This window comes from Populus nigra, chromosome 2 (assembly GCF_951802175.1).
Source record: "Populus nigra chromosome 2, ddPopNigr1.1, whole genome shotgun sequence".
Classification (NCBI taxonomy): Eukaryota; Viridiplantae; Streptophyta; class Magnoliopsida; order Malpighiales; family Salicaceae; genus Populus; species Populus nigra.
Window position 1 is genome coordinate 39,022,979 of NC_084853.1, and position 25,691 is coordinate 39,048,669.

The following is a 25,691-nucleotide window of genomic DNA, read 5'->3' on the forward strand; positions in this document are numbered from 1 at the left end:
CACTCTGTTTCATATGAGTTTTTATATTTTTTATTGATTTTAATGAACAAATTTAGTGGACACAAACGGGTAAATGTCTCATTTTATGATATCAAATATCTTGATTTACGTTTATCTCTCAATTTTTCAGTTTCTCTTTTAGTTATTATTAACAATTTTTATTTATTTATTTACATAAATGATTATTAGAAGTTTGGATAAATTTTTCGGGTTATACTTATAATTTATATTATGTAAAACAAACATATCAAAATAGTTTGTATACTCAATCTTTTTTTAGAAAGAAAAATTACGACCCGCTACGCAGCGTCTGTCAAAACAAATTTTTTGTTGCCCTTTAATTAATGTTTTTTTCACCCTTATTTTTTAGATCCTTTTGTGTAATTGATTTTTTTTCTTGATTTTATCTTTTGACATTTGATTTGTTAGAAATTTGGCTTTATACAATCTTATCGCCCTACATTTGATTTTTTAAAATATTATTTTTGTAATTATTTTCAATTTTTTTTTGTGAATTTATCTCGGTTTCATAATCTAAGTCACAGGTTTTGCATCCATTTTTTAATTTAATTTTTTTAGAGTTATTTTGTTTATGTTTGATTTTCAGGATGTTATGCTAATTCATTTAGTTTTTTTTGGGTTTTATACAAATGAAGTTTAGTTTTAAAAATAAAAAAATATTCATTTTTCAATAATATTGTTAATGTGTTTGGCCTTACATAGGTTTTTTTTAGGCATGAGTTTATTTAGTCAGTTTTATTTGTGTTTATCTTTTAAGTAATGAGTTTTTTAGATTGTGGATTTATCTTTTATTGATTTTAATAGACAAGTTCAGTAAACACAATCAGGTGAATATCTCATTTTATTTGATTAAATATCTTGATTTACATTCATCTTTTAATTTTATTAATTTTTTTTTGTTATTATTAACTATTATTTTCCTGTTTATTTACATAAATAATTATTAATTTATTTAATAAAATAATTTTATAAACTTTTCAATTTATACTTTAAATTTTTATGTTAAAAACTACTTACATAACCAGTATTTTTTCGAGAAAAAAAATTATAATCCATCACACAAAACACGGATTAAATGGCTAGAAAAATCTATACAAGCAATGATAAGACACGTCACACCCAGCCTATAGGTACCTGTCACAAAAAAGACCTGGAGTAACCGGGAAAATTGATTGACTGTGATATAGAAGAGGAGCCCTTTTCCACTTCAGCATTTCCATGCAAAAAAATGGCAACACCAGTAGTATGTATACAAGGGGAGAGGAGGATAAAAATAGGGTATCTCTCTCTCTCTCTCTCTCTCTCAGTGTGATCTAAAGAAAAATAACTCTAAATAAGAATATACTCCTTTAGCCATGAAGATATATTTTGACATTTTCAATCCTATTTTCTCCCTAACTAACATTCAACTAGCTTAAGCACAAGAAGAGAGAACTTGCCTTGTAGTTAGTAGCTGCCTTAGAAGATCCAAGTTCCTTGTAAGTCCAGGTCAGGAGGTCGGTCGAACCCACCTCCTAACAAAATCCAGTCCAGTTCTGTCTTTTTAGATATGACTCCCAGTCCTGTCAGGCCAGGCCCATGCCCACCAACCATCCGGAGCCCAGAAACTCCTTAAAAGGCCTGAGACTTGCAGTCCAGCCACAGTTGAAAATAATATATATATATATATATATATATATATATATTCAGCTTGGTTTTGGGGTCTTTTATTTAGGGTACTGTTTGGGAAAAAAAAAGATAATATTTATAAATTTAACCTCTTTTTTTCTCACAAGTACCCAAGACTAATAAATAAGAGGACTATTTTGGAGATGCTTTCACTACTTAATATTTTTTCAGTAATTTGTGCATTTAACTTTAAAATATTATAACAATAATAAATGTTATAAAAAAAGAGTGACTCATTACTAACATGTGGTTTCACATATCTTAACAGCTTACATTTGCTCTTATATTCTTAAGAAAAAAATAGCGAATATAATGAAATATTTTCTTATCATCTTGTCCGCAACTGTCATGTATTAAATCTTCAATATTTAACGTATCCACACCTGCATTTTCTGTTGTATTTCCCACGGAGAAGCATACACAGCCATATCCATTTATCTCTTATCCTGGTGCATTTGCTTGAAGTCAATATGGGCATGCTGTTTATCAAAGAAAAATGCGAGCATGTTGAGGCATTCACGCAATGATCCGTACAAAAGCTACTCCAGCTAGATTTAAAGATTTGTCATCTCTAATATTAAAAAAGCACCTGAACATTTTGGCTATGGAAGTGGAGCGATTATCTCTCTCTTGTGAACCCCACTCGCTAAGCAGTATTTCCCATGAATTTTGTGAGTGGAATTCGGCCACTCACCAAGATTTGAGGTTCACTGATATCAAATAGGAGCTCTACTGAATGGCATGTGTGATCCTTTCAATGGTCATACAACACAAATGGATAGTAAAAGGCACACACTGTACACAGAAAGATTCACATTTTATTCTTTCTAGAGCCATCTCCGGGTATCAGTACTAGTTCATTTATAGAATTCATGCACAAGGCTGGCCTTGGGATAAAAAGTAGCTGTTGCTAACTGCAGTTGAAAAGTTTGAAACCTAAGTTTCAGTAGCGCCGACCACCAGTTGTTGATAAGAGGACTCGATTTGGTTTCTTCCCTTTCTTACTAACCTCATTCATCTTTGGCGGATCAACATTTTCTTCAGGTTTTGGTCTGGCTGTTACATTGGCAAACGATGATGGGCCTGAATTTCTTGAACCTACATAAACAAATGGATTCAATGACCTATCTGCAGAACAAATTGCAAGCACAGCCCAAATGGCCACAAGACTGAACATGAAACATGCATATGCCATAAATCTTAACCAGAGAAATAAGAGAGAGAGAGAGAGAGAGAGAGAGAGAGAGAGAGCAACAAAATCCCACGAAAAAGTAATACCATTTAAATTGGAAGAATTGTTTCCTGGCATGTTATTTTGTAGAGGAACATTTTCCTCAATTTTCAAGGCTGGAGAATCGTGTCCAGCAGCAAAACCAAACCTTGCAACATTTGAGAACAGTATCCTCTCCCCTGCAACTGGAGGGCTAGATGACATTGAGGAAGAAATACCCAGGGCTAAACAAAAGAAGAGCAGGGGACATAAGTGAAACACTGAGCAAAAAGTTCTAGCCACAAGAACATTTATACATTCAGAAAAATTCACTGAAAAGATTATGAGCCCAATGACAGCGTTTATCATAACCACTAGCATTGAAGATTTCAATTTGGTTCCGGAAAATAACTAGCTCTATTTGTAAACGACACGAAACAGGTTCTAGTTTATCTAATGTCACGATTTCTTCTAGGAGCCATGTCTAATCATAAAAAGCTAGAGCAAAATGCAAGGATCCTCAAGGGAATTTCAAGTAACAATCTCACAGGCATGCAATAAAACTAGGTCAACTTGGAATTTTCTGGTTAGTTAACTATAATTCATGCATTAAGGATCAAGGAAATCTCTTAACTAAGATTTAGACCATTAGAGTATCCAACATAAGGCTTAAGCTATGGTGGAAGGGTCTGTACAGCACACAAGGCCATACCCAATTTAATTCTTAACCACTATGGGAATATCCTACAATTTCACTTTCTTTATTTCTTTCAAATGGACATTTTGTCACCTTGAAATTGCTAACAGGTATCGCAATTGCCTAGTTCTTAGATTTAGCCTAGTCAACATGTTCACAAAGTGCAATAATACCTTCAAAGTCTTCCATAGAGAAATTTGGGGAGGTGTCATAAGAGGACTGTCCAAAACTGGGTAAAGTGGGCATAGAAGCAGAAGCTTCAGCCTTGATCTTCTCCTTCCGTTCCTAGGGGAAAAAAAATAAAGCATATAATTCAAAAACATGGGCCAATTTTTGTTACACATTCACAAGGAGACCAAAAGAGATGAGCTCATGAATGACAAAATCAACAGCAAGAGCACAAATATATACAGTTTACCATGCATAAATATGAAAGGTACAGGTAACTGTTATGAATAAGCATGTGCTCTCGCGCGCAAACAAAAAAGAGTCATTAAAATTTTCGTAAGATATTGATTTTGGAGTGTTGCATAGTAGAGAGGGAGAGAGAAAAACTTTCATTCATGACAACTGACATTAAAAGGAGATGCAAAACATGATAACACTGAAGAGGGACATAATACTTTCATCAGAAAACAATTGCAGAAACTTCTGGCAGCTCAATAGATTCAGATTATTTTGTTCCAGAAACTAAGATTTATGTCGAGGTTGAAAAATGTCTACACTGCCCAAATAAACATACCTTGTTGGCAAGTTGCTTCCGCAGCTTTTCACGTTTCTTGATTTCATCCATGAATGGAAGCAGGGCATTGGGAGGTAGTGCAGCATTCAAATCAATTTCACACAGCTGAAAAATAGAAGGTCAACAATAAGAAATAATAAAGATATGTGATGATACACATAGAACAGTCAACAGTGAAAAGGTACCTGAAATGTTGTTGTCAATGAAAAGTGACTTAAATAACGGTAGCGCCTTCTCATGGCCTCTGACTGGGTAATTGTCTCCAACTGCAAGATTGTTCCACTTACTCTGCAATGAGAAAAAAATCTACAATTAAGAAGACAAACGTATACTATGAAGATTTGATAAGGGCTAAGAAGTATTTAGATTCTTCCAACCCAATATGAAGAATCCCTACTGTATCTATTCTCTCATTTCGACATGATCTGGAACATCAATTTTTAGAACATTAAACCAAAAGCTACAAAGCATTATTAAAAGCAAATCGATATTATTAGTGTAAAATATGTATGCACTTTGATGAAATTAAAAAGTTAAAAATATTTGTACAATCATATTTAGTGTCCCTGCAGAAGGTATGCCATGAGCAAAAGTGATATGGAATACAGTGCTTTTTAGATATTGAAGATTAGGTTCTAAAATTGTAACACATTTATTGCACACGAACCAGCACATCCTTCGATACCTGGATTAAGTACAGAGAAAAAAAGTCACAGCATAAGCAATTTATCTGAATTAGGTACAGAGAAAAAAAATTATTTTAGGCCAAACCTGTGAGGTAGCAAATCATAGCTCCCATAATGGTGCAGAAGACACTTCATGTTCAATGGGTGAAGAATGAGGTGCTGACCATCAATTGCCTGGAATAGACAGACATTCAGGAATAAGTAACAGAAACTTCACATCACATGCCACACTTCTACAGTAAGAAAGAATGGTATTTTCTATAGCAATAACAAAATGTCATGAATACTTGGAAGCATGAAGCAACGAGCAGAAAACTTCTTAAGAGATCATTGGCATTCTGGTTACTTCTGTTCACTGTTAAGATAACAGTACTGTCCATTTGTAATTTGCATCAAGAGGCCAATTATCAGAGAGCCCAATCCTTTTCATCGACAGCAAACTTACACTTAAAAATACCATTAAATGCACTTAGTTTACTTCCACTGTGTTCTTTCATTTAGTTTAGTTTACTTCCATTGTGTTCTTTCATTTCATTTTGCACATATTATACAGATAACAGTCTATGCAAATCAAGACATCTTTCAGACACATGGAACAAATACAAATAAAGAGCAAACTCCGCCAGAGCATGTTAAGCCTGCAATTCAACAGTTTCTTTTGTGTGTTCGCGATATCAATAAAACCACGTTAGTTATCAACTTATGAGCAGTGCTGAGTAGGGCAAGCAATCCTGAACACACTTATAAATTGAAGCTGTTGTCCCCGTACTTGGTCCCTATCAGACTCTGCAAATTTGTTACAGTTCTACCCTCTTAAGTAAACAGAGAGGTAAATAAGCAATAGAGAAGAAAAAGAAATACAAACTCAACAGCACAAACCTGGTAGAAATTGTACGACTCCTTATCCTTAACATCTCTATAACCATTTGCATGTGTCTGGAAATTCTTATTTTCTTCATATGAGGATGATAAAGCACTATCTTCATCTTCTGGTGACTCAACCACATCCCCCATCACATTATCAGACCCCTTATTTTTGTTATTGATATCAATAGATGGTGTTGCAGATCTAGAACTACAGGCTTTGTGCTCACCTTTAGCAGTAGTTAAAGATGACAAAAGCCCTTGAGATCCTTTACTGTTGCTAACATTGAATCTATCATCATGGCATGCCTTCTGCTCATTCCAATATTTCTTCCTCTTTTCTAACTGCTCCATTGCAGCGCAAACATATGGAAGCTTCTCTAAATCATCCACAAGACCCGAATCTGCTCTGACTAACCAACTATCCAAATCTGATATTGCTTTTCTCACTGACAATTCCACATCTGAAGTGAAAGTGAACTTTGAGAAGGGATCATAGATGTTATCGTTGCAACACAGTTCAGTGTCTGCTTCTGGTTCAATTTTCTTTGATGGAACGAAAGAATGTTTTTGTCGAGTTAGAAGCATGAACTCTATAGTTTCACCAACGCAATACTGCTTGACTTTCTCAATATAGATGGTGTACAGATCTTTTGGAGATACCATCACAAAACATAGGGGGCATCTTTTGAAGCAATCGCCTTTATGATCCTCCTCGCCCATTAACAAGTAACGAAGAATACAGGGAAAACAAAAAATATGTCCACAAGAAGTTATCTGTGGGCATAGAGGATATTCCAGGCAAATTGGACACTGCACTGGAAATGTGGTGGAATACCTAACACAAATTATGTCCTCCCATTTAAGCATTTTATCTGGATCCATTGATTCAGGAGCATAGCTTCCAGTATCTAACACAACGAACTTGTAATTAGCCTGAAGGAACAAATCCTTGTTGTAAGCCCTTTTCTTTTGTGGTCGTCTTGGAGGAGGAGCCCTTGGTTGAGGACGAGAAATGGGGTCGTAATGAAAATTGAGCAAATGATTGGCATTAGTCATCTGGGCTCTTCTTCCTGAAGCATGTGTAGTTCCTCCTCGAGAGTTGACAGACCCAACATTTTGTTGACTTTGAGGAGAGGCAATGTTTCCTAACATATTTCCTTTAGACTGGACACATCCAACCCCTCCACCACCTGACTGAGACGGAGAATTTGTGAGTGCATTTTGGTGGGCCCAACTTCTTTTACTAATTGGTGTCCCTAATTCATTCACCTGAATAGAGATACAAAAAAGAACGAACACAAGCTGTCAGCTGTAGTGGTTAACCACTATTGTCACTGTTTCAACTATGCCGTTTCTTTTATGTTCCTTGGATATCTAAAGAATGGGTAAAACTATCCTTTCGTGGTTCAAGTTTATGATAACACTTCATCCAACAAATGCACCCATAAGTTCATCAGCAGATTCTACGATTGAACTTCAAATTGGTACCTTACCTCTGCGGAGGATCCGGCAGAATCTTCTGTAACTGGAGCCGATTCGCCTGCCACAAAAGTTGCACTAATCAAACATGAACACAGTAAGTCTCTGAAGACTCTCCCACAGGTATAAGAACAACTCTTGATGCTGGCCAGGACATCTTAGATATGCTATACTCCCATCTATAACGTGATCCGAATTGTTTTATGACTCTAATTTTCAGTGTTTTATATCTTAATCTGATCTTAACCATAAAAATCACGGATGGATAAATAAGGATTGCATTGCCAAAACAAATGCAGTAAAAAATAGTAAGTAAACAATTTCATTGCATTTTCATACAAAAACAAAATTAACCTCTTTCATGTTTTTATTTTTATTTTAAACTTCATTTAGTTTTTCACCTCTGCATAAATAAATAAATAAATTCAAGTGTAAAATCCAACTCTCAATTAAGCACGTGAAACATAAGCTATTATATTCACCCAACGAATCACACAAACAAACAAAGAAGTTAAATAAAGAGGCAAAAACAGAAGCTTCAAAAGAAGTACAGGAAAAATAGTAGAAATCAATTACGGAAATGGAGGAAGAAACCCTAGAAATACCAGAGAGGTGCTGAGACTGAGGCTGAATCTGGGATTGGAGGGAGAGAGGGGAGCGAGATTGTGGAGGAGAGCCATGACTGGAGTAATTAGGGTTTAGAGGAGGGGATTCAAGCGAAGATGACGATGCGGAACCTTGGACTTGTGTAGGCAAGATGGACATGAAATTTTCAACCTGAAGTTATTGCCTCTGCGATTTAGAAAACTTTTTCTCGTTTACCTTGCCTCGTTAATGAACTTTTTAATACACTTCGCTTTTTATACTTGACCGCATATATATTTTTTCTTAATTTACAACACCGTCCCTGGATTTTGTGCCTCTTCTCTTCTACGCCATTTTGTCTTGTAACAAGTTTCATTTTAGTCCTTCGGGTACAAAACATTGTAAACCAAACATCTCTCAATAGTGAGAAAGTTGACTTGTGTGATTATTATATATAAAAATAAAGTCTGAACTTGATGAAACTTTTTCTCCTATGTTTGTTGACTTAGAGTATCAATCCTTGTTACATTAATGATTTATTTTTTCAGGAATATTTGAAAAACTTATTATCCATCTAAAGTTTTTTTTTATGATTTTATTGTTGGCTCTATCAGTAAAAAACTACATAAAAAATTAGTTTATTTTAGATTATCATATAAACATAATAAACTTTCATCGGTCATGATTTTTTTATACTCACTATTTAGCTCTTGTACTTATAATTTTTATAATTTTTCTTTTATATTTATTTATTTAAATATTAAAGAATCCATAGTTCCACGAGTAATTGTTTTTTTTAGGAATATCCAAGTTCAAATACAAAAGGCTATAATAAAGTCCATGTCTTGATTTAGGATTGCAACTCGTGGAAAACCCATTATTTGTGTAAAGTTTTTCTTTTCTAGACTAGACTTAAAAGTATGTTTGGTATTATGGTAGCTTTTGTAGTTATGGTTTGAAAAAAATTATTTTATAAAAAGTACTTTTAGTTGAAGTTGATTTGGTATTTATGTATCTTTGGTTAAAACTATGGTTGAAATTAAGGTTGAACAAAGAGTAATTTAATGTGTTTTGGTTAAGAATGCTTTTAAAATTGAGATTATAAAATAATTTTTAAAAATAAAAAGTAAATTAAAAGTGTTCACGTGGACAGTGGAGCATGACTACATTGTTCATGTGATTCTTCCACGCAAGAAGCAGCAAAGAGCTGCTTTCTTGTGCTTTTAGTGCGACACAATCACAGTTTATGGTGAGTCCTACCAGTAAAAAATTGTGTTTTTTGCTTAACCAAACAACAATATCTGTGGCTGTGGATGAGCTTCACCTGCAACTACAATACCAAATGGTTAGTCAAGAATGAACTTAATTTGTTAAATTTAATTAAAAGTATTGGAATTGTCTAACATTGCTTCACTTTAGCTATCTATTCCTTTTTTTTATTTTGAAAAAAAAAAGATATTGCAGGTTGATATTTGGACACGGAACCAAATAATATAGAATATTGTATTTTAAGTATAAAAGTGATTTTTATTTATTCATATATATCTTTTCTTTTAAGAATTGAAATTAATTAATTCATATTGAAATGAAATATAGGTGCTATTTGGTGTTAATTCGTTTATGTATGGGTTAACAAGATAACTAGTTTTAAACAGTAAGGACCAACTAATAGTATGAGCCAAAACTAGAAAAAGTTAAAGTGTTGGGACTGATTCATAAAAAATGTAATAAATTGGGGATTAATTTGTAGTTTTATTTTTACTTCATAAATGGGAGTATTTTATTGGTAAGACTTTTTGACCGGTTGGCATATTCTTCTTCCTTTTTGCACAGTAACGGATCACTGCTCGCCCTCTTCTCTTATTTCCATTTCCATTTCAATTCCAAATCACTCTACTGGTTTTTAGACAGAAAGCGGAAGATCATGAGCTTCCAAGATTTTCAAAATGGCAAGAGACCTTCCTCCAGTTCTTCCACTTCCAGAAGCCCATCGCAAGCGGTGGCGGCCGGTATTTTCCAAATCAACACAGCCGTTGCCGGCTTCCGTCGTCTTGTCGATGCCATCGGAACCGACAAGGACACTCCTGAACACCGACACAAACTGTCTGTCTTCCTTTTATGTGTCAATCGCTTCCTCTGTAAATCAATGTATTAATTAACATCGATTCTTCAATCACATTAACAGGCATAATTCAAGGCAACGGATTCTGCAGTTAGTTAAAGAGACTTCTGCTAAACTCAAGTCGTTGAGCGAACTCGACCACGATCCTGACATCAATGTATTTTTTTTATTGCCTTGCTAATTTGATTTTTATGCTACTAACTGTGATTGTGATTCTTAATTGAAGCCGAGCAAGAAAATTGAAGATGCGAAGCTAGCAAGAGATTTTCAAATCACATTGCAAGAGTTCCAGAAAGTTCAACAGCTTGCCTCTGAGCGCGAGTCCACTTACTCTCCTTCTCTTCCTCCTCAATCTTCTTTGCCTCCTTCGTGCGTACACTAACTTTTACCTACCTTGCTTGTTTCTACTTTTTCATTTTTGCCTGTTATTTTTTTGCTGTTACCTTCCAGAATTTATTAACTTTGCTGGGTTTTTTTCTTCTTGTTTTGGGATACAGCTCTGGCTCTGGTGAATATGTGATCGCTAGTATGGATCAAGATAACCAACCTTTTTTAAGGGAACAGAGAAGGTATCTGTGTTATTTGCCTACTCCTACTCTTGACTCGTGTATCAAAGTTTCTGCTGCTTCTTTTTGGAATTTTGAGTTGTCATTTGCAAGTATGTAGGGATATATTAAAACAGTTGAATTTGCAAATCTGTTGATGTGTACAGAGTCAAATCAGTTACACTGTCTGTACAGAAGCTTGAGCAAGTAATTGTTGTCAATTTTCATCGGTTGTGGTTGTGTTTGTACTCGTTGGGTTGCTGCTTGTCTTTCCTTTTCGTAATTGGATTGTAATCGTGTGTCTTTTTCTGTAATGTGTTTTGTGTAGCTTGTTTTTAACATACCAGTGCAAACTAGCTACCCTTAATCCACTTTGAGACCCTTCTTTTTCTCTCGTTGAAATCTTGACAAACCCCTTGTAGATTCATTTTCTTCAAAGACAGAAAAAAAGAGCAGCGTTATTGCTTTTGTTGGAAGATTCAAACAACCTTCATTGATTCTTGTCCTTGAACAAAAACGTGCAGGCAGGAGGTTATACTTCTGGATAATGAAGTCGCATTTAATGAAGCCATAATTGAGGAAAGGGAACAGGGTATTAGAGACATAGAGGAACAAATTGGAGAAGCGAATGAAATATTCAAGGATCTTGCTGTTCTAGTTCATGACCAGGGTGTGGTTATTGGTGAATCCCCAATCCCTATAAGATGGATTTTTCCTTTGTGCCAGTTACTCTTAATTGACACTTGTGGCCTTTTTTGCTTTTCTCTTACAATATCTAATTTATTTATTTCATTACAACAGATGATATTCACTCAAACATTGATTCTTCTGCTACTGCAACAACGCAAGCAAGAGTTCAGCTATCCAAGGCTTCGAAAACCGTGAAATCTAAATGCTCATGGGTAAGTAGTCAATTCTATTAAGTTGAGCTAATAAATGTTGACTCAATGTTATGCCTTGTGGTAGCATTTGGACAAAACTGGCTTTCAGATATAAAATGTTACAATATGAAGGATATAAACTAATATGAAGGGATGACATCCTGCACTTGGTTAAAGATATATAGTCCATCACCTTGTCCATCTCTGTTTTCTTTTTATTGAATTCAGGAACCGGAATTTTCTACGTGAATTTGTGTGTGAAAACATTAAATACAGACCAGTACTGGTGGAAGTGTGAAAAATAATAGCATTGTACGTGAAATGACAAAAAAATAGAAATTCCAATAGAATGTAATGGTGTTCTTTTCTTTTTTGTCCATTTGGTTTGGCTTCATGGCAGTCACAACTCCTGTATATTCATGTCCATTTGTAATTGCTTACTGAACATAGAAGGATAAAACCAGCTGTTATTGTTGCCATCACCTTTCCTTGTTCATCTTCTCGTTTGCTAGCAAGTGATATGGACTATTAAGGCCTAGATGAACATGATCTACATTTGTGAAATGTCTTTGTAAGGCTAGTTGATTTTTACCTCTGCAATGTAGTTTCCGTGGCCTGGAGTATTTGGGTTCATATTATTTTTGCCTTTTTGAAATGTGGAAAAGATGTGACAAAGTTTTTGTCATTTTCACAAACAGTGCTATTATTTTTCAGTCAATAACTCATTCCAGCAGAAATAGCTTCCAATCACTATAAATATCAGTAACGAGTCAATTTGTCTTTATTGGGTTTGTTAAATTATCATCATATATTTTCCCCTTCCTTTAGCAGCCAGGGTCCAGGATAAGAAAAAAATAGCACAGATTTACAAGGCAGGTTATAAAGTCATGCACCATTTTGCCTTTTTGAAATGTGGAAAAAGTCGGGTAAAAGTAAAGATAAATTCATTCATATAAAGCAAAAAACCAAATAGTTCTATCATATGTTAAAGAAAACACACAAGTTCCCCTTTATAATCTATCTTAAAAGAATATTCATATTTAATTGTGCTATTTATATTGCTCAACTTTTATATTAAAAAAATTATAATTCGAGTGGAAATTTGGACTTGGGATTATCTTTCTAGCTATTATTTGTGGCCTTTTGTCCTCGAAGTATTTTCATTCTTGAAAGTGTTGTTATCGTGATATTGCTTTTTCTTTTTGGCAGTGCTGGTGGCTGCTGGGAATTGCTGTCGTTGTACTCGTTGTCCTTCTCCTCATCCTCATTTTATAGTGTGCAAGTACATGAGTGCATTTGTGGTGTGCCTTCACAGTACGAAGTTTTGTGTGGACTGATATCTAGTTCTTATTGTAACTTTGATATATCTCCATTTCCTCCCCGCATGTTATTGGCGTGTATAGAGTGTAATGGTCGTTCTTTTCTTTCTCGTCCATTTGGTTTGGCTTTGCGGCAGTCACAACTCCTGTATATTGATTACTGAACATAGAGGATAAACCAGCTTTTATTGTTGCCATCACTTTTCCTTATCAGTTGAACGCATCTTCTCGTTTGCTAGCAAGTGGTGTGGACTATCAAGGCCAAGATGAACATGATCTACAATTGTGAAATGTCTTTGTAAGGTTAGTTGATTCTTACCCCTGCAATGTGGAGAATTTGGGTTTAAATCATAGGGTACAGCAACTTCGGGAGAGCTGGTAGAAGGATCTGTTTCGTTTATCAATTTCAGCCCACAAAGTAGTTTTTGCCTGGATGATATGGTGATGTGTTCTCCACTCAGCAGTGGAAGCATTCTCAAAATTCGTGGGTGTAAATAGATCAAGCTGGCTAATGTGGGACGGTTGCCGATTGCATTTCCAGGGGACATCGGTGTTTGCTAACCTTGGCAGCATGTAATAACAGGGATGTTTGTAAGCCAATGAAACAAAGTTTAGAGGGCTATGCTGTTCCAAACCCTGGGAATCCCTGATTCCGGCACGTTGTTTCCTCAGAACAACGGAGGCAAATCAATAGAAGGGAAGAAGAAGAGAAGAGGAGAGAAAATGGGAGATGGTATATTCCACTTTTTGGAAATGAAGTTTTTTATTTTAAAATATTATTTTTAATATCAGTATATTAAAATGATTTAAAAATATAAATAAAAAATATTAATTTGAAATTAAAAAAAAATATTTTTTAAAAACATTTTTAAAATATAAAAACAAACAGTTGAATACGCATCATCAAATACCTCCTAATCCTCAGCCTTCTTGTTTCCTTTGCTCACCAAACCCTAAACTGTGAAGGCAGCACTCCGGTCGACGCTTCACTTCTCTCTAATCTGTTAAAATCTTCTTAACAATACCATGCGGATAGCCGCCCCGCATTGCTAAAAGTAAGCCAAAAGAGCGTGAACTCCCACCGAGAGACTCGAGAAGTAATTGATAATAAAAGAAAGTAGTTTCTTTTAAAAAGTGTTTTAGAAAAAGTAAATTATTTTTTGATATTTGATAGTGTCATGAAAAATAAATTGGAAAATATTTTTCAGTATTTAGTTATGTTATGAAAAATGAGCTGAAAAATAACTTATTAATGTTTTTTTCTCCAAGTTTATTAAAATAATAAGGAACAAATTTTACAAATTAAAAAGTTGAAGGAGAATGAAATTGAAAAAAATTCTAATATCATAAATTATCTCAAATAAAATAAATAATAATCAAAATAATAGAGATCAAATCTAACATATAAAAAAAATTGAAAGATGATGGAATTAAAATAATAATAATAATAATTTCATAAATTATTTTTTAAAGTATTTTTTATCTTAAAAATATTAAATTAATATTTTTATAATTTTTATGTATTAAATCTAAAAAAATATTATTTTAATTAAAAAAATATTTTCACCATGTTACCAAATAAAAAAAAAACTCAAAGCAACAACCAATCAACTTGTATGATTGTATTACGACAGGAAATGAAAGTGTTTTGTCAACAAAGTGTTTTGTTAACAAAGAAAAGAAAAGCGTTTTCCTTAGAATAAGAAAAGGAAAACACTTTCCTTGTATAAAGCGTATTTTTTTTATTATGGATTGAAATTCAGTTTTTTTGACCAACTTTTCTTGTGTTTATCAAACATGAAAAAATAAAAAAAATGGTTTTTAGAAAAATAAATTCTTGAAAACAAACAAGTATAACAGAAGAGCGGGAGGAGAAAGAGAGTTAACAGTTTTAGTGTATGTTTGGTATTGCGGTAGCGGTTGTGGTTATGGTTTGAAAAAAGTTGTTTTTATAAAAAGTACTTTTAATTGAGGTTAATTTGAAAAAATAGGTGTTTGGTTAAAACTGTGGTTAAAATTGAGGTTGAAAAAAATTAGTTTAATGTGTTTGGTTAAGAATACTTTTGAAATTGAGGTTATAAAATAATTTAAAAATATATATTAATATTGATGGTTTTAAATTTAAATACTGTAGAATTAATTACTCCTATTATATCATAAAATAAATAATACTATATATAAAATATTTTTATTATTCTATTAAACAATTTATAATTTTATTATGTATAAAATTCACCCGATAAGAACTACAGTTTTCATACGTGTAATAAAATTAAATAAAATATTATAAGGTATAAAATTAATATTACAGTACGAGTAAATTTAATTCACTTTACACTAATTTTTCAAAAAAAAATATTTTTAATATCATAGTGCGAGTGAATGTAATTTAATCTAAAATAGTTTTTTTAAAAAATATTAAAAATTTACATCCTAAAAAAAAAAACTTTTCACATGAACAGTGTAGAGAGAATTGCACTGTTCATGTGAACAGTGCAGTGAATTGCGTTGTTTTTTAAGTGAATAGTGCAATTTTCTGCACTGTTTACAGGAACAGTGTAATTAACATATACTGTTCATGCTAATTGCATTGTTCAGTACAGTGCAATTAACATGCACAGTAAACACAAAGCAACAAAATGCTACCTTTTTTTTTTCTGCATAACAAACGCAAAAAACACATGGGGCCATACACAGTAAACTATATATGTTTTGTCTGTAAACTGCATTTTAATTAAAACACAGCTGCAGCCGCGTAAACAAACGAATCCTCGGTAAACTGAAATTCTTATTTCTTCATTTGCCAAGTTTCTCTACAACCATTCCTTTTATACAATCAATCTCCCTCCTCCTAACTTCTAAGAGAATTCTAACTGACCAACTAAATAAATAGCTAATTACTAACTACTTGCCACGTAAGAACTTTCCTAGGATTCACAACAACTCCCCTTCTTATGAGATTCATGTCATCAATAATCAAGGCAAGGAATTGAGTATTAATTAAGCTCTTCTAAATCTACACAAGCTAGTAGCATCCTTTTTAAACAATTTAGACCACCGAATTAATCCCGTGATCACAACTCGTTCTTCATAATTAATTAGTCCCATGATCACAACTCGTTCTTCATAATTTTCCTGTCTAGAATGGCCATGAGACTAACCTTAACTCTTCCTTGCTCCTCAACCTTGCCTTCTTCCATTATTAGAACCTAGCTACTTTCACATCCAACAACCTTGTCTAGAGTGGTGTACTGAGGGGTTGACTAAGTGTGATTTGGAGGATTCTATGTTGAGAGCTAGCGGTGGCTATTTTGGATCTGGTTTTTGTGGTTAATTAATGTCATGTTTGTTGTGCTCATTGTTATGGTTGTTCATGGTGTTCTTGCTAAGATTTTTGGGGTTTGGGGTTAGGAGATTAGGAGTATGTTATGAAGCTTTGCTAACTACGGCTTCTTCTGCTGCTGATTCTTCGAATCATATTCAAATGAAGGCTTTGCCGGGCATGCAGGCCTGATCTTTGGGTGCTTCTTTCTTTCTTTCCTTTTATTTTGATATGAGAAGCATGCTGATTACGAGTGTTATGCTACGTCAGAGTCGAAGAAGAAGGAAAGTTATTGCATCACTTCTTTTGACACCTAACGTTGATTGATTGAATAAGACATGGTAACCCCCTGAAACTCGACGAGTACTTTTAATTTGTGCATGCAAAACCCTTTTGCTTTTCTTATTTTTCAGCTCCGTTTCCTTTGATTTTGAGCTTCATTTTCTTCCCTCGTCGCGTGCTTCTTGATTTCTTACTTGGTTAGTATTCATTTCACAGTGACTATACTGAAGTCCCTGTCAGTGGGATTTGCTTGGTAGCGTAAGTTTCAAGTAAGGGGTAACTTGTTTCTGTCTCATGCACCTTTCTTTTCCAGCCCAATGATGCATTAACAACAATGATCAGTAAGCCGATAGGTGAGATTTTGGGAGTGGTGGTTGTTTGATTCTGTATTATATATATGCTGTACTCCATTTGTGTAACCTCACACTGCTAGAGAAATAGTTCTAGATGGAAACAAATAAAAAGTTGATTCTCTAATTTTCTCACTTTTCACGTACATTATTGGTGCTTCCTTGGGGCCACCTGATGGATAAGTTACCTTTCTCTGGATGTCGTCTTTGAGCTTTGTCTATATTTAGACTTCATTAGTTTGCTGAAGGTCTCCGGTTTGTCCTCGTCTTACTATCAGTCTTTAAGATCGCCAACTGGGGAACAGTTCACTTTTGGCATAACTAGCTGGACTGCGTGTCTCGGCAATTTGGGCTGGAGCAGTGCCAAGAATTTGGCAGAGTGGCCTCGAATTCCATTTCATGGCCTTTGGTTTGGTCATTATGACCAACCGAATTGAATGATGATCAGATTGGTTACATTTCAAAAAAAAAAAAAAAACTTTATTATGATGTTAATAGATTTTTTTTTTATAAAAAATATCATTAAAGGGTTTTTAAACTTTTATTTCATTGAAAAAAATGGATCGAGTTTAAAGAATAAATTTTTTGTTCGATTTAGTTTTATATTTCTCGTAAATACAAGTTAAAAATAGAATTTTGGGTTCAAAAAAGCTAAAACCTGATTTTCTAATCATATTTTCAATAGTTGAAATTTGAACTATATCGTTCACACTTAAACATAAAACAAATTGATAAAGGTCACCCTTAAACAGATTGACTAAATAAATCCTTTTTTTTCCTTCAAAATTTTAATATTCCTTGAAACTCTTTCAAATGTTTATTTTAATTTTTCCAGAATTAAATAAAAACTAGCTTCGAAAATGGTCCACTACCTATGCTCTCACCTCTGTTCTATAGTTTATCGTGCACATATATATGTTAATGTCGAGTAGCAGCAGAATTTTTTGTAATTTACAGTTATAAAATACCTTTTTATTTCTTGATTAATAAATCATATGTTATAAAAAAAGGAAGCATATTTACAAGGCCTGACATCATTTCTGCTTGTATTAGAAATTAAATTTGAATTTTTCCAGCACAGCCATAAGGCCCATAACAACTAACAATCATTTGTGGAATAATGAATGTTGAGTAGTAGATCGATCACCTAACGCATGATTATATCAAGAAAACTGGGAAACAAATTATTTAAATCATATATATAAAATAAAACTGCAAGGTTTAAACAAATAAGCAGATTCGTTGACCAAATATAAGAGTCAACTCATTGCACTTGAACCAGAGGGGAAAAAAGTAAAGAAATCGAGATTGAAAAGAAGTTTGAGACACATTTCTAAATATGCGCGGTGGGTTGCACGATGGTGAGCACGGAAGGTTTGTCCAGGTCACGTATGCCCTACAAATAGTGTTCTTTCATTTTCTGGGTTCTGGTTGATAGAACGTTTGTGCTTTGCGACGGGTCAGGTGATATTTTTGAAATATAAAGAATAATGCTTGGTGGTGCTAGAGTGTTTTTTTTTATAAAAAAATCTATGTTAATTTAATTATATGATAGAAAAACAGTGATGATAGATGGAATGAATATTAAAAGAAAAGGTGGTAACCATAAATATAATGAAAAGAATGTTTGTCAAGAAAAAATAATAATAACAAAGCTGAATTCCAAGATTATATGCTGTTAAAAGATAAAATAAAAAAATAAAAAAATAAAATATTTTGAGTTAATCTGAACTAGCATGTGAAATTCACAATCCTTGTTGTGAAGCTGGGTCAAGCTCGTTGAAAGCAAACTTCAAAAAATAACCCAATTTAAGGTCATTATACCTCGCGAGTTAGATAATGTGAACGAGATAACCTACTAGAAGGTAAAAAAACAAAAACAACAAAGTTAGATAATGTGAACGAGATATTCTATGAATCGTACAATTATAGACATGACAAGAAGCATGATTAGTAATTCTAATCTATCATTATCCTTATGAAATGAAGCACTAAAAACTGTTGTGTATATTTTAAATAGGGTTCCATCCAAATTTGTGTCTAAAACTCCTTTTTTATTATAGAATGGATGGAAGCCTAATTTAAATCATACATATATATGATATTGTCATGTTGAGATAAGAATTTATAATCCTCAACTAAAGAAATTAGACCTAGCAACAACCAGTGGATGTTTCATTGATTATGCAGTGAACTCTAAAGAATATATGTTTTATTATCCTTCTTATAATACAAGAATAGTAGAGGCAAGAAATGTTATTGGGGATTTTAATTTTAGTGGAAGTGATTTTTTCTAGAAAGATAGAATTTGAGAAAACACAAGATTTAATTGAGTTGCGTAAAGATAAAGAACAAATGATTATTGTTTAAGAAAATAATTCAGATAATTTTGAGCAACAATCAATTTAAGAGCAACCAGTTCAAGGAAACTAGTTCTTGATGAAGTAAACCCAAATAAGAAAATTGAATTAAAGAGATCTTCAATAACAAGAAGACCAACAATTTCTAATGACTATGTTGTATACCTTCAAGAGTTTGACTTTGATGTTAGACCTAAAGATGATCCAAGTTCATTTTTACAAGCCATGAATGGAGAAAACTCTATTCTATGGTATAATTCCATGATGGAAAAAATAGAGTATATATATCTAAAAATGAAGTTTCGGACCTTGTCAAATTACCAGAAGGATCTAAAGTTGTTGGTTGTAAATGGGTTTATAAAACCAAAAGAAATGCTTCTGGTAATATCGAGCGATATAAAGCTAGACTTGTTGCTTAAGGTTATACTTAAAAGGAAGACGTAAATTATCATGAAAACTTTTCTCCAATTTCTAAGAAGGATTCATTTAGAATAATAATGACATTAATAGCTCATTTTGATTTAGACCTACATCAGATGGACGTGAAAACAAAATTCTTAAATGGAAACTTAGATGGAAGGTATATATGAATCAACCTAAAGATTTTTAGAATGACACAAATAGCCATTTGTTTTGTAAGCTAAATAAAGCAGGTTTCCCGATAGTGTTATATTAAATTTCCTAATATTATAGTCTTATATGGCTTTTTTTTATAACATTATTGATCAATGTATATACCTAAAGATTAGTAGGAGCAAATATGTCTTTCTTGTCCTATATATAGATGATATTTTGCTTGCAAGTAGTGATTTGGGTTTGTTACATGGGATAAAGCAATTTCTTTCTCAAAACTTTGATATGAAGAATTTGGGTGAAACCTTTTATATCATTGGCATACAGATTCACAGAGATAGGTCTCAAATGACATTAGAAATGTCTCAAAAAGTCTATATTGAAAAAAGTTTCGGAAAGATTTAAGATGTTAAATTGTGCACTTTCATTGTCATCCATTGTCAAAAGAAATAAATTTAGTTAGAATTAATGCCCACAAAATGTATTGGAAAAGGAGCTAATGAATAACATTCCTTATATATCTGCAATTGGCAGTTTGATGTATGTACAAGTCTGCATAAGACTTGACTTGGCATTTGCAGTAGGAATGTTGGAAAGGTTCCAGAATGATCCATGAATGGACCGTTGAAAAGCTGATAAGATAGTCATTAGATGGCTACAAGGAACAAAGAATTACAAGTTGACTTATAGACATACTGATAACTTTGAGGTGATTGGTTATTTAGACTCGAATTTTGCTAGTTGTGTAGGCACATGAAAGTCTACTCTAGAATACATTTTCTTTTTGCTAAAGGAGTTATATCTTGTAAAAGTACTAAGCAAACTATTGTTGCTTCATTTACTATGGAAGTTAATTCATTGCATGCTATAAAACAATGACACAAGCAATTTGGTTAAAAAATTTTATTTTTGTTCTTAAAGTTTTTGATCCATATCAAGACCAATAAAGATATATTGTGATAACTCAACTGCAATTTTCTTCTTTAAGAGTAATAAGTGTGGAAGCCGAAACAAGCATATCGACATAAAATATCTCATTGTGAGAGAGAAAATGAAGTGCTCATCGAGCATATAAACATTGAGCTAATGATTGTGAATCCCGTGACTAAAGCATTACCAGTAAAACAATATAGAGATCATATGGATCGTATGGTCTAGCTAACCTATTGACTTCAATTCTTTTAGTTGATTATCTGAATAATTTTTATGTTATTTTTAGAAACTAAAGTGATGTTTTATGCACATAAAGTATTATTTTCTATATCTACTGAGATATATAAAGTTGGACCTGATTGACTTATTAGAAGTTCATTCATAAAGTTTATTTGCTCATTAAGTGTTTATTTTAAGGATGCAATATATTGTAATATATGAAAGAAAATGTTTAATTATAAAGTGTGACCGTTATTATTTATATATTGTATTCTTGATTTAAATATGAATATTTTTACTTACTTAAATATTTTAAATTCTATAAAGATATTGTTATTTTTCAGGTGTTGTCGTATATGCTAAGTGAGAAAATATTAGGAAAAAAAATATTTTTAAGACGGCTATACATTAAGTACATTTCAAATTAAGTCACAGTTAAAGCTTAAAGCTCATTAGACTCTAATAATGAGCCAAGTACATCCATTATGGATGAAGGTACAAAAAGATTGGGTTATATATAAAAAGTCTTTAGTATAGCCAAAAAAAGATTAATGAAAAGTTAGCGTCTTCAATTTATACAAAATAACCTTAAAGTTTTGGTATAGATTGAAATATTTTTTATTCTTGACAGCACAAAGATTTTTAGACAATCACTTCAACATTTAATCAATCATAACAGAAAATATATATTATTGACACAATAATTATATATCTTTCTTATTTATTCAAATACAATACTAAAAAATAAGTTTGTGTTTAAGAAATTATATATACCAAAAAATATATGTACATCAAACTCTAATAATGGATGAACTATTCTTTTTTTATTTTTTGAAATTATATAATATGCATAGGTAGAATAGCTATAAACGAGTTAATTATTTCATCTAATAAATGAATAAAGCTTGAAAGAATCATATATTTTATCATCCCATATCCACAAGAAATCCTCGAGTGTTTCTTCATATAATAATCAAGTGTGTTTTGCTCCCTGCATGAGCACTCATTTCACGCTGACCCTTCTAAAATTTTAACAGAAATAGACTTGGTCTCGTGATAAAAATTGGTTGAAGAATCCAGAAGCTTTTAAAATTAAAATAATTGAAATAATCATGGTAGGATTCTAATTAATTAGTTGTTAAAACTAATAATCCATAAATAAAAAAAGAGATAGATTATTGTTGATAACTTGGATAATGCAGACTAGCCTGGCGGGCGAGGGTACCCTTGTTGGGAATTTTTTTTATTTTTTTTATTTTTTTATTTTTTATGAGGAGGTGAGGTAGGAAAGGTTAATGGCTTCACTGTTTGCAGAAACTAAGATAGGCATGTGGTTCCACATCTACCACTCGTTAACAGCTAACCCCCATACCCACGTGGCCAACCAGCTATCCGTCCCTCCAACCTACCAAGGACCAACTGTCCCTCTAGGTTGCTTCACTTTATAAATACCCTCTGTTACCTGCCTATCATACATGCCATCGATAGTAATTTCTACCTTTTTATTGCATTTTGTCTTTCAGTCTCTCTCTCTCTGTTCCCGAGCTAGCTTCTGAACATTCAAAGAGCTAGCTGCCAATAAAGATGGCACCGTCGATTGAGGAGATCAGAAAGGCCCAGCGAGCCAGTGGTCCAGCCACCATCCTGGCCATTGGCAAGGCCACCCCGGCCAACTGTGTCTCCCAGGCTGACTATCCTGACTACTACTTCCGGATCACCAACAGTGAACACATGACTGAGTTGAAGGAGAAATTCAAACGCATGTGTAAGTGTCTATTTTGTATATTCTCACACACAGTATATACTCCAACATGTAAACTCCACATTTTCACTTAATTATATATATTGCTTCACCCCCAAGAAATCAATCCAAAAACGTTCATGGAATTCATTCTTACATGCTTGATATTTTCTGTCGACATATATACACACATATCTATCTATCCATAGAAAATACTCGTAGTTTGATTCCTGCTACTTGTATTTAATATATAAATTTGCGATTAACTGGAAATCTCGAGTTGATTTTTAACTCTTGAAAGTGACTGGTGTTTCATGATATAAAAAAAAAACAGTTAAAGAGAAAACGACGAAGGAGCTGTAAAGAAGGGGGGGGGGGGGGATTATGACTGACCAAATTACGGATATATGTATTAATTCTGCTTAAAATGATGATTTACAACTCAAATGGGATTAATTTTATGATTATATGATTTCCATGAACAGGTGACAAATCTATGATCAAGAAACGGTACATGCACCTAACGGAGGAGATACTGAAAGAGAACCCTAGCATGTGTGAATACATGGCTCCGTCTCTTGATGCACGCCAAGACATGGTGGTTGTGGAGGTGCCAAAGCTAGGAAAAGAAGCAGCAACTAAGGCTATAAAAGAGTGGGGTCAGCCAAAATCCAAGATCACCCACCTTGTATTCTGTACAACCTCAGGTGTAGACATGCCAGGTGCTGACTACCAGCTCACCAAGCTCCTCGGCCTGCGTCCCTCCGTAAAGAGACTCATGATGTATCAGCAGGGCTGCTTCGCCGGCGGGACCGTCCTTCGTTTAGCTAAGGACTTGGCTGAGAACAACAAGGGCTCACGCGTTCTTGTTGTCTGCTCTGAGATCACTGCTGTCACTTTTCGTGGACCCTCTGATACTCACTTGGATTCAATGGTAGGGCAAGCGCTTTTTGGCGATGGTGCTGCAGCAGTTATTATAGGTGCTGATCCTGACACTTCCATAGAGCGTCCATTATTCCAGCTTGTTTCAGCTGCGCAAACCATCCTTCCTGACTCTGACGGGGCCATCGATGGACACTTACGTGAGGTTGGTTTAACCTTTCACCTGCTAAAGGATGTTCCTGGGCTAATCTCAAAGAACATAGAGAAAAGCCTGGTTGAAGCATTCGCTCCAATTGGTATCAACGATTGGAACTCCATATTTTGGATTGCACACCCTGGTGGCCCCGCGATTCTTGACCAGGTTGAGATTAAGCTAGATCTAAAGGAAGAGAAACTGAGAGCTACAAGAAACGTCCTAAGTGATTATGGCAACATGTCAAGTGCTTGTGTTTTGTTTATCTTGGACGAGATGAGAAACAAGTCTCTCGAGGAAGGGAAAAGCACCACTGGTGAAGGGCTTGAGTGGGGTGTTTTGTTTGGATTCGGACCAGGACTCACCGTTGAGACAGTGGTGTTACACAGCGTTCCAGTAGAACAAACAATTTACTCATGAGCCATGAATTACGAAGTTCCTGGAGACAACCTGCGGTAGTGGAAAGCATATTCTATTTTTATAAGCATATAAAAAAATAAGATCGTTCGACCAGCAATTAATATATATTGGGCAGTACTTATGTGCTAAGGTTGCCTTTAAGGGTGTTAATGTAAGGTTTTTATGCTCTGTTTGTGTCGGTGTGTCCATTTTTCAGTGTCAAAAAGCTTTTATTCCTCCGTGGCCTTGTGATATCAGGGGATGGTTAATTCACGTCTAGATCCTAGCCGTTCTCCCTGTATCTCTTGTGGATTAAATTTCTTAAAGGCAATGTATTCCTGACTATTAATTTCACGTTTTCAACTTCTGTTTCAATTTAGTCCCTCCCACCATTCCAAATCTTTTGATTTCATCAAATCTTTTAAATTGTTTGGGAGTGTGGTTATTTTTTAAAGTATTTTTTATTTTAAAATGCATCAAAATGATATTTTTTTTATTTTTTTAAATAATTTTAAGATCAGCTCATCAAAACAATTCAAAATATAAAAAAATTAATTTTTAACAAAAAAAAATAAAATTGAACTTTTTAAAAAATATGGATCGACAGTTTTTCAAACAATTAATCGTTACTTCAAATAAAAAAAAAAACAATTGTCCAATTTACACGCCCGCATATAATACTTTGATCGAAGGCGTTAAATAATTAAGTCCGAATGTGTTGTAATAATTTTAGCATCAAATCATATTAAATTCTGCTCAATTTCACTGGCTAGCTTCTATATCAGTCACCGACTGCGTGCAAAGGTGATATTGTCTAATACAGAATATATATGTTTGAAGAAGAATTGATAAAATAAAATAAAATCATGAGTTAGCATTAAGGGATGATTAAATTGGGATTATTTATTTCATTTTATTTACCTTTTTATCATCATTAAGGTTCTCCTTTAATTAAGAGAAAAATTGGTTAATCTGTCTATGCATGGATGGAAAAACGTCACAAACAGTAATTAATACCAATAAAGAGAGAGAAAAATATTAATGGCGGAATTATAGGAAGAACCAAAATTTAAGGAACTTGTAATAATGAGAGTTAATTACGATATATCGGTGTCATTAATTATTGGCTCATCAATATATACTAGTTTAGGTTGTGCGAGGAAGCAATATTAAATGGAAATGATTGAGTTGAATACACTTTTTTTATATATATATATATATAACTTGGTGTTCAAGCCAGTTTGCGCGCATTACGATTAATTTTTAAACTTATTAAACACCCTGTAAACCCAGTAAACAAGTAAGACACCGCGGGGATGATATATATGCATAAAAAGGATCGAACCTGGATGAAGAGGCAGCGAATTCCCTGCCAGGATCGCTAGGCCACGACCTTAAGTATAAATACACCCTTCTTAATTAATTGACTTGTTAACTTCAATACCATAGGTTAAAATAAAATAATAATAATAATTGTTGGTGGTGGTGTTTGAAATTTTGATGGTAATTGATTTTTAAAGTATTTTTTTGCTTTGAAATATATTAAAATAATATTTTTATTTTATTTTTTAAATTTTCTTTTTTTCAAAACAATTCAAAATCATTAAAAAATTTA

General features: G+C 33.4%; 3 protein-coding genes across 5 annotated transcripts; 2 read left to right on the top strand and 1 right to left on the bottom strand.

The window, feature by feature from the left end:
- Positions 1–2,400: 2,400 nt before the first annotated feature.
- LOC133682661 (uncharacterized) lies at positions 2,401–8,200 on the bottom strand. Of its 3 annotated transcripts, XM_062106119.1 has the most exons (10): positions 7,976–8,200; positions 7,385–7,431; positions 6,119–7,160; positions 5,904–6,013; positions 5,110–5,198; positions 4,524–4,626; positions 4,339–4,443; positions 3,770–3,881; positions 2,968–3,144; positions 2,401–2,787 (listed from the first exon to the last, which is right to left on the bottom strand). In XM_062106119.1, exons 1-10 carry the CDS (start codon positions 8,133–8,135, stop codon positions 2,633–2,635), a joined length of 2,100 nt encoding a protein of 699 aa, XP_061962103.1. In that variant the 5' UTR covers positions 8,136–8,200; the 3' UTR covers positions 2,401–2,632. The 3 variants fall into 3 exon arrangements, with proteins under 3 accessions (XP_061962103.1, XP_061962102.1, XP_061962104.1); XM_062106118.1 differs by having other exon boundaries at positions 5,904–7,160; XM_062106120.1 differs by lacking the exons at positions 2,401–2,787; positions 2,968–3,144; positions 3,770–3,881; positions 4,339–4,443; positions 4,524–4,626 and adding an exon at positions 4,634–5,023 and having other exon boundaries at positions 5,904–7,160.
- Positions 8,201–9,754: 1,554 nt separating this feature from the next.
- On the top strand, positions 9,755–13,019 carry LOC133681628 (syntaxin-22-like). Its single transcript, XM_062104720.1, has 7 exons — positions 9,755–10,058; positions 10,141–10,234; positions 10,304–10,446; positions 10,575–10,646; positions 11,147–11,304; positions 11,424–11,524; positions 12,713–13,019. The coding sequence occupies exons 1-7, from the start codon at positions 9,880–9,882 to the stop codon at positions 12,776–12,778; spliced, it is 813 nt and encodes a 270-aa protein (XP_061960704.1). The 5' UTR covers positions 9,755–9,879; the 3' UTR covers positions 12,779–13,019.
- Positions 13,020–22,316: 9,297 nt separating this feature from the next.
- LOC133681977 (chalcone synthase) lies at positions 22,317–24,451 on the top strand. The gene is made up of 2 exons (XM_062105190.1): positions 22,317–22,626; positions 23,088–24,451. Exons 1-2 carry the CDS (start codon positions 22,446–22,448, stop codon positions 24,095–24,097), a joined length of 1,191 nt encoding a protein of 396 aa, XP_061961174.1. The 5' UTR covers positions 22,317–22,445; the 3' UTR covers positions 24,098–24,451.
- The last annotated feature ends 1,240 nt before the right edge of the window (positions 24,452–25,691 follow it).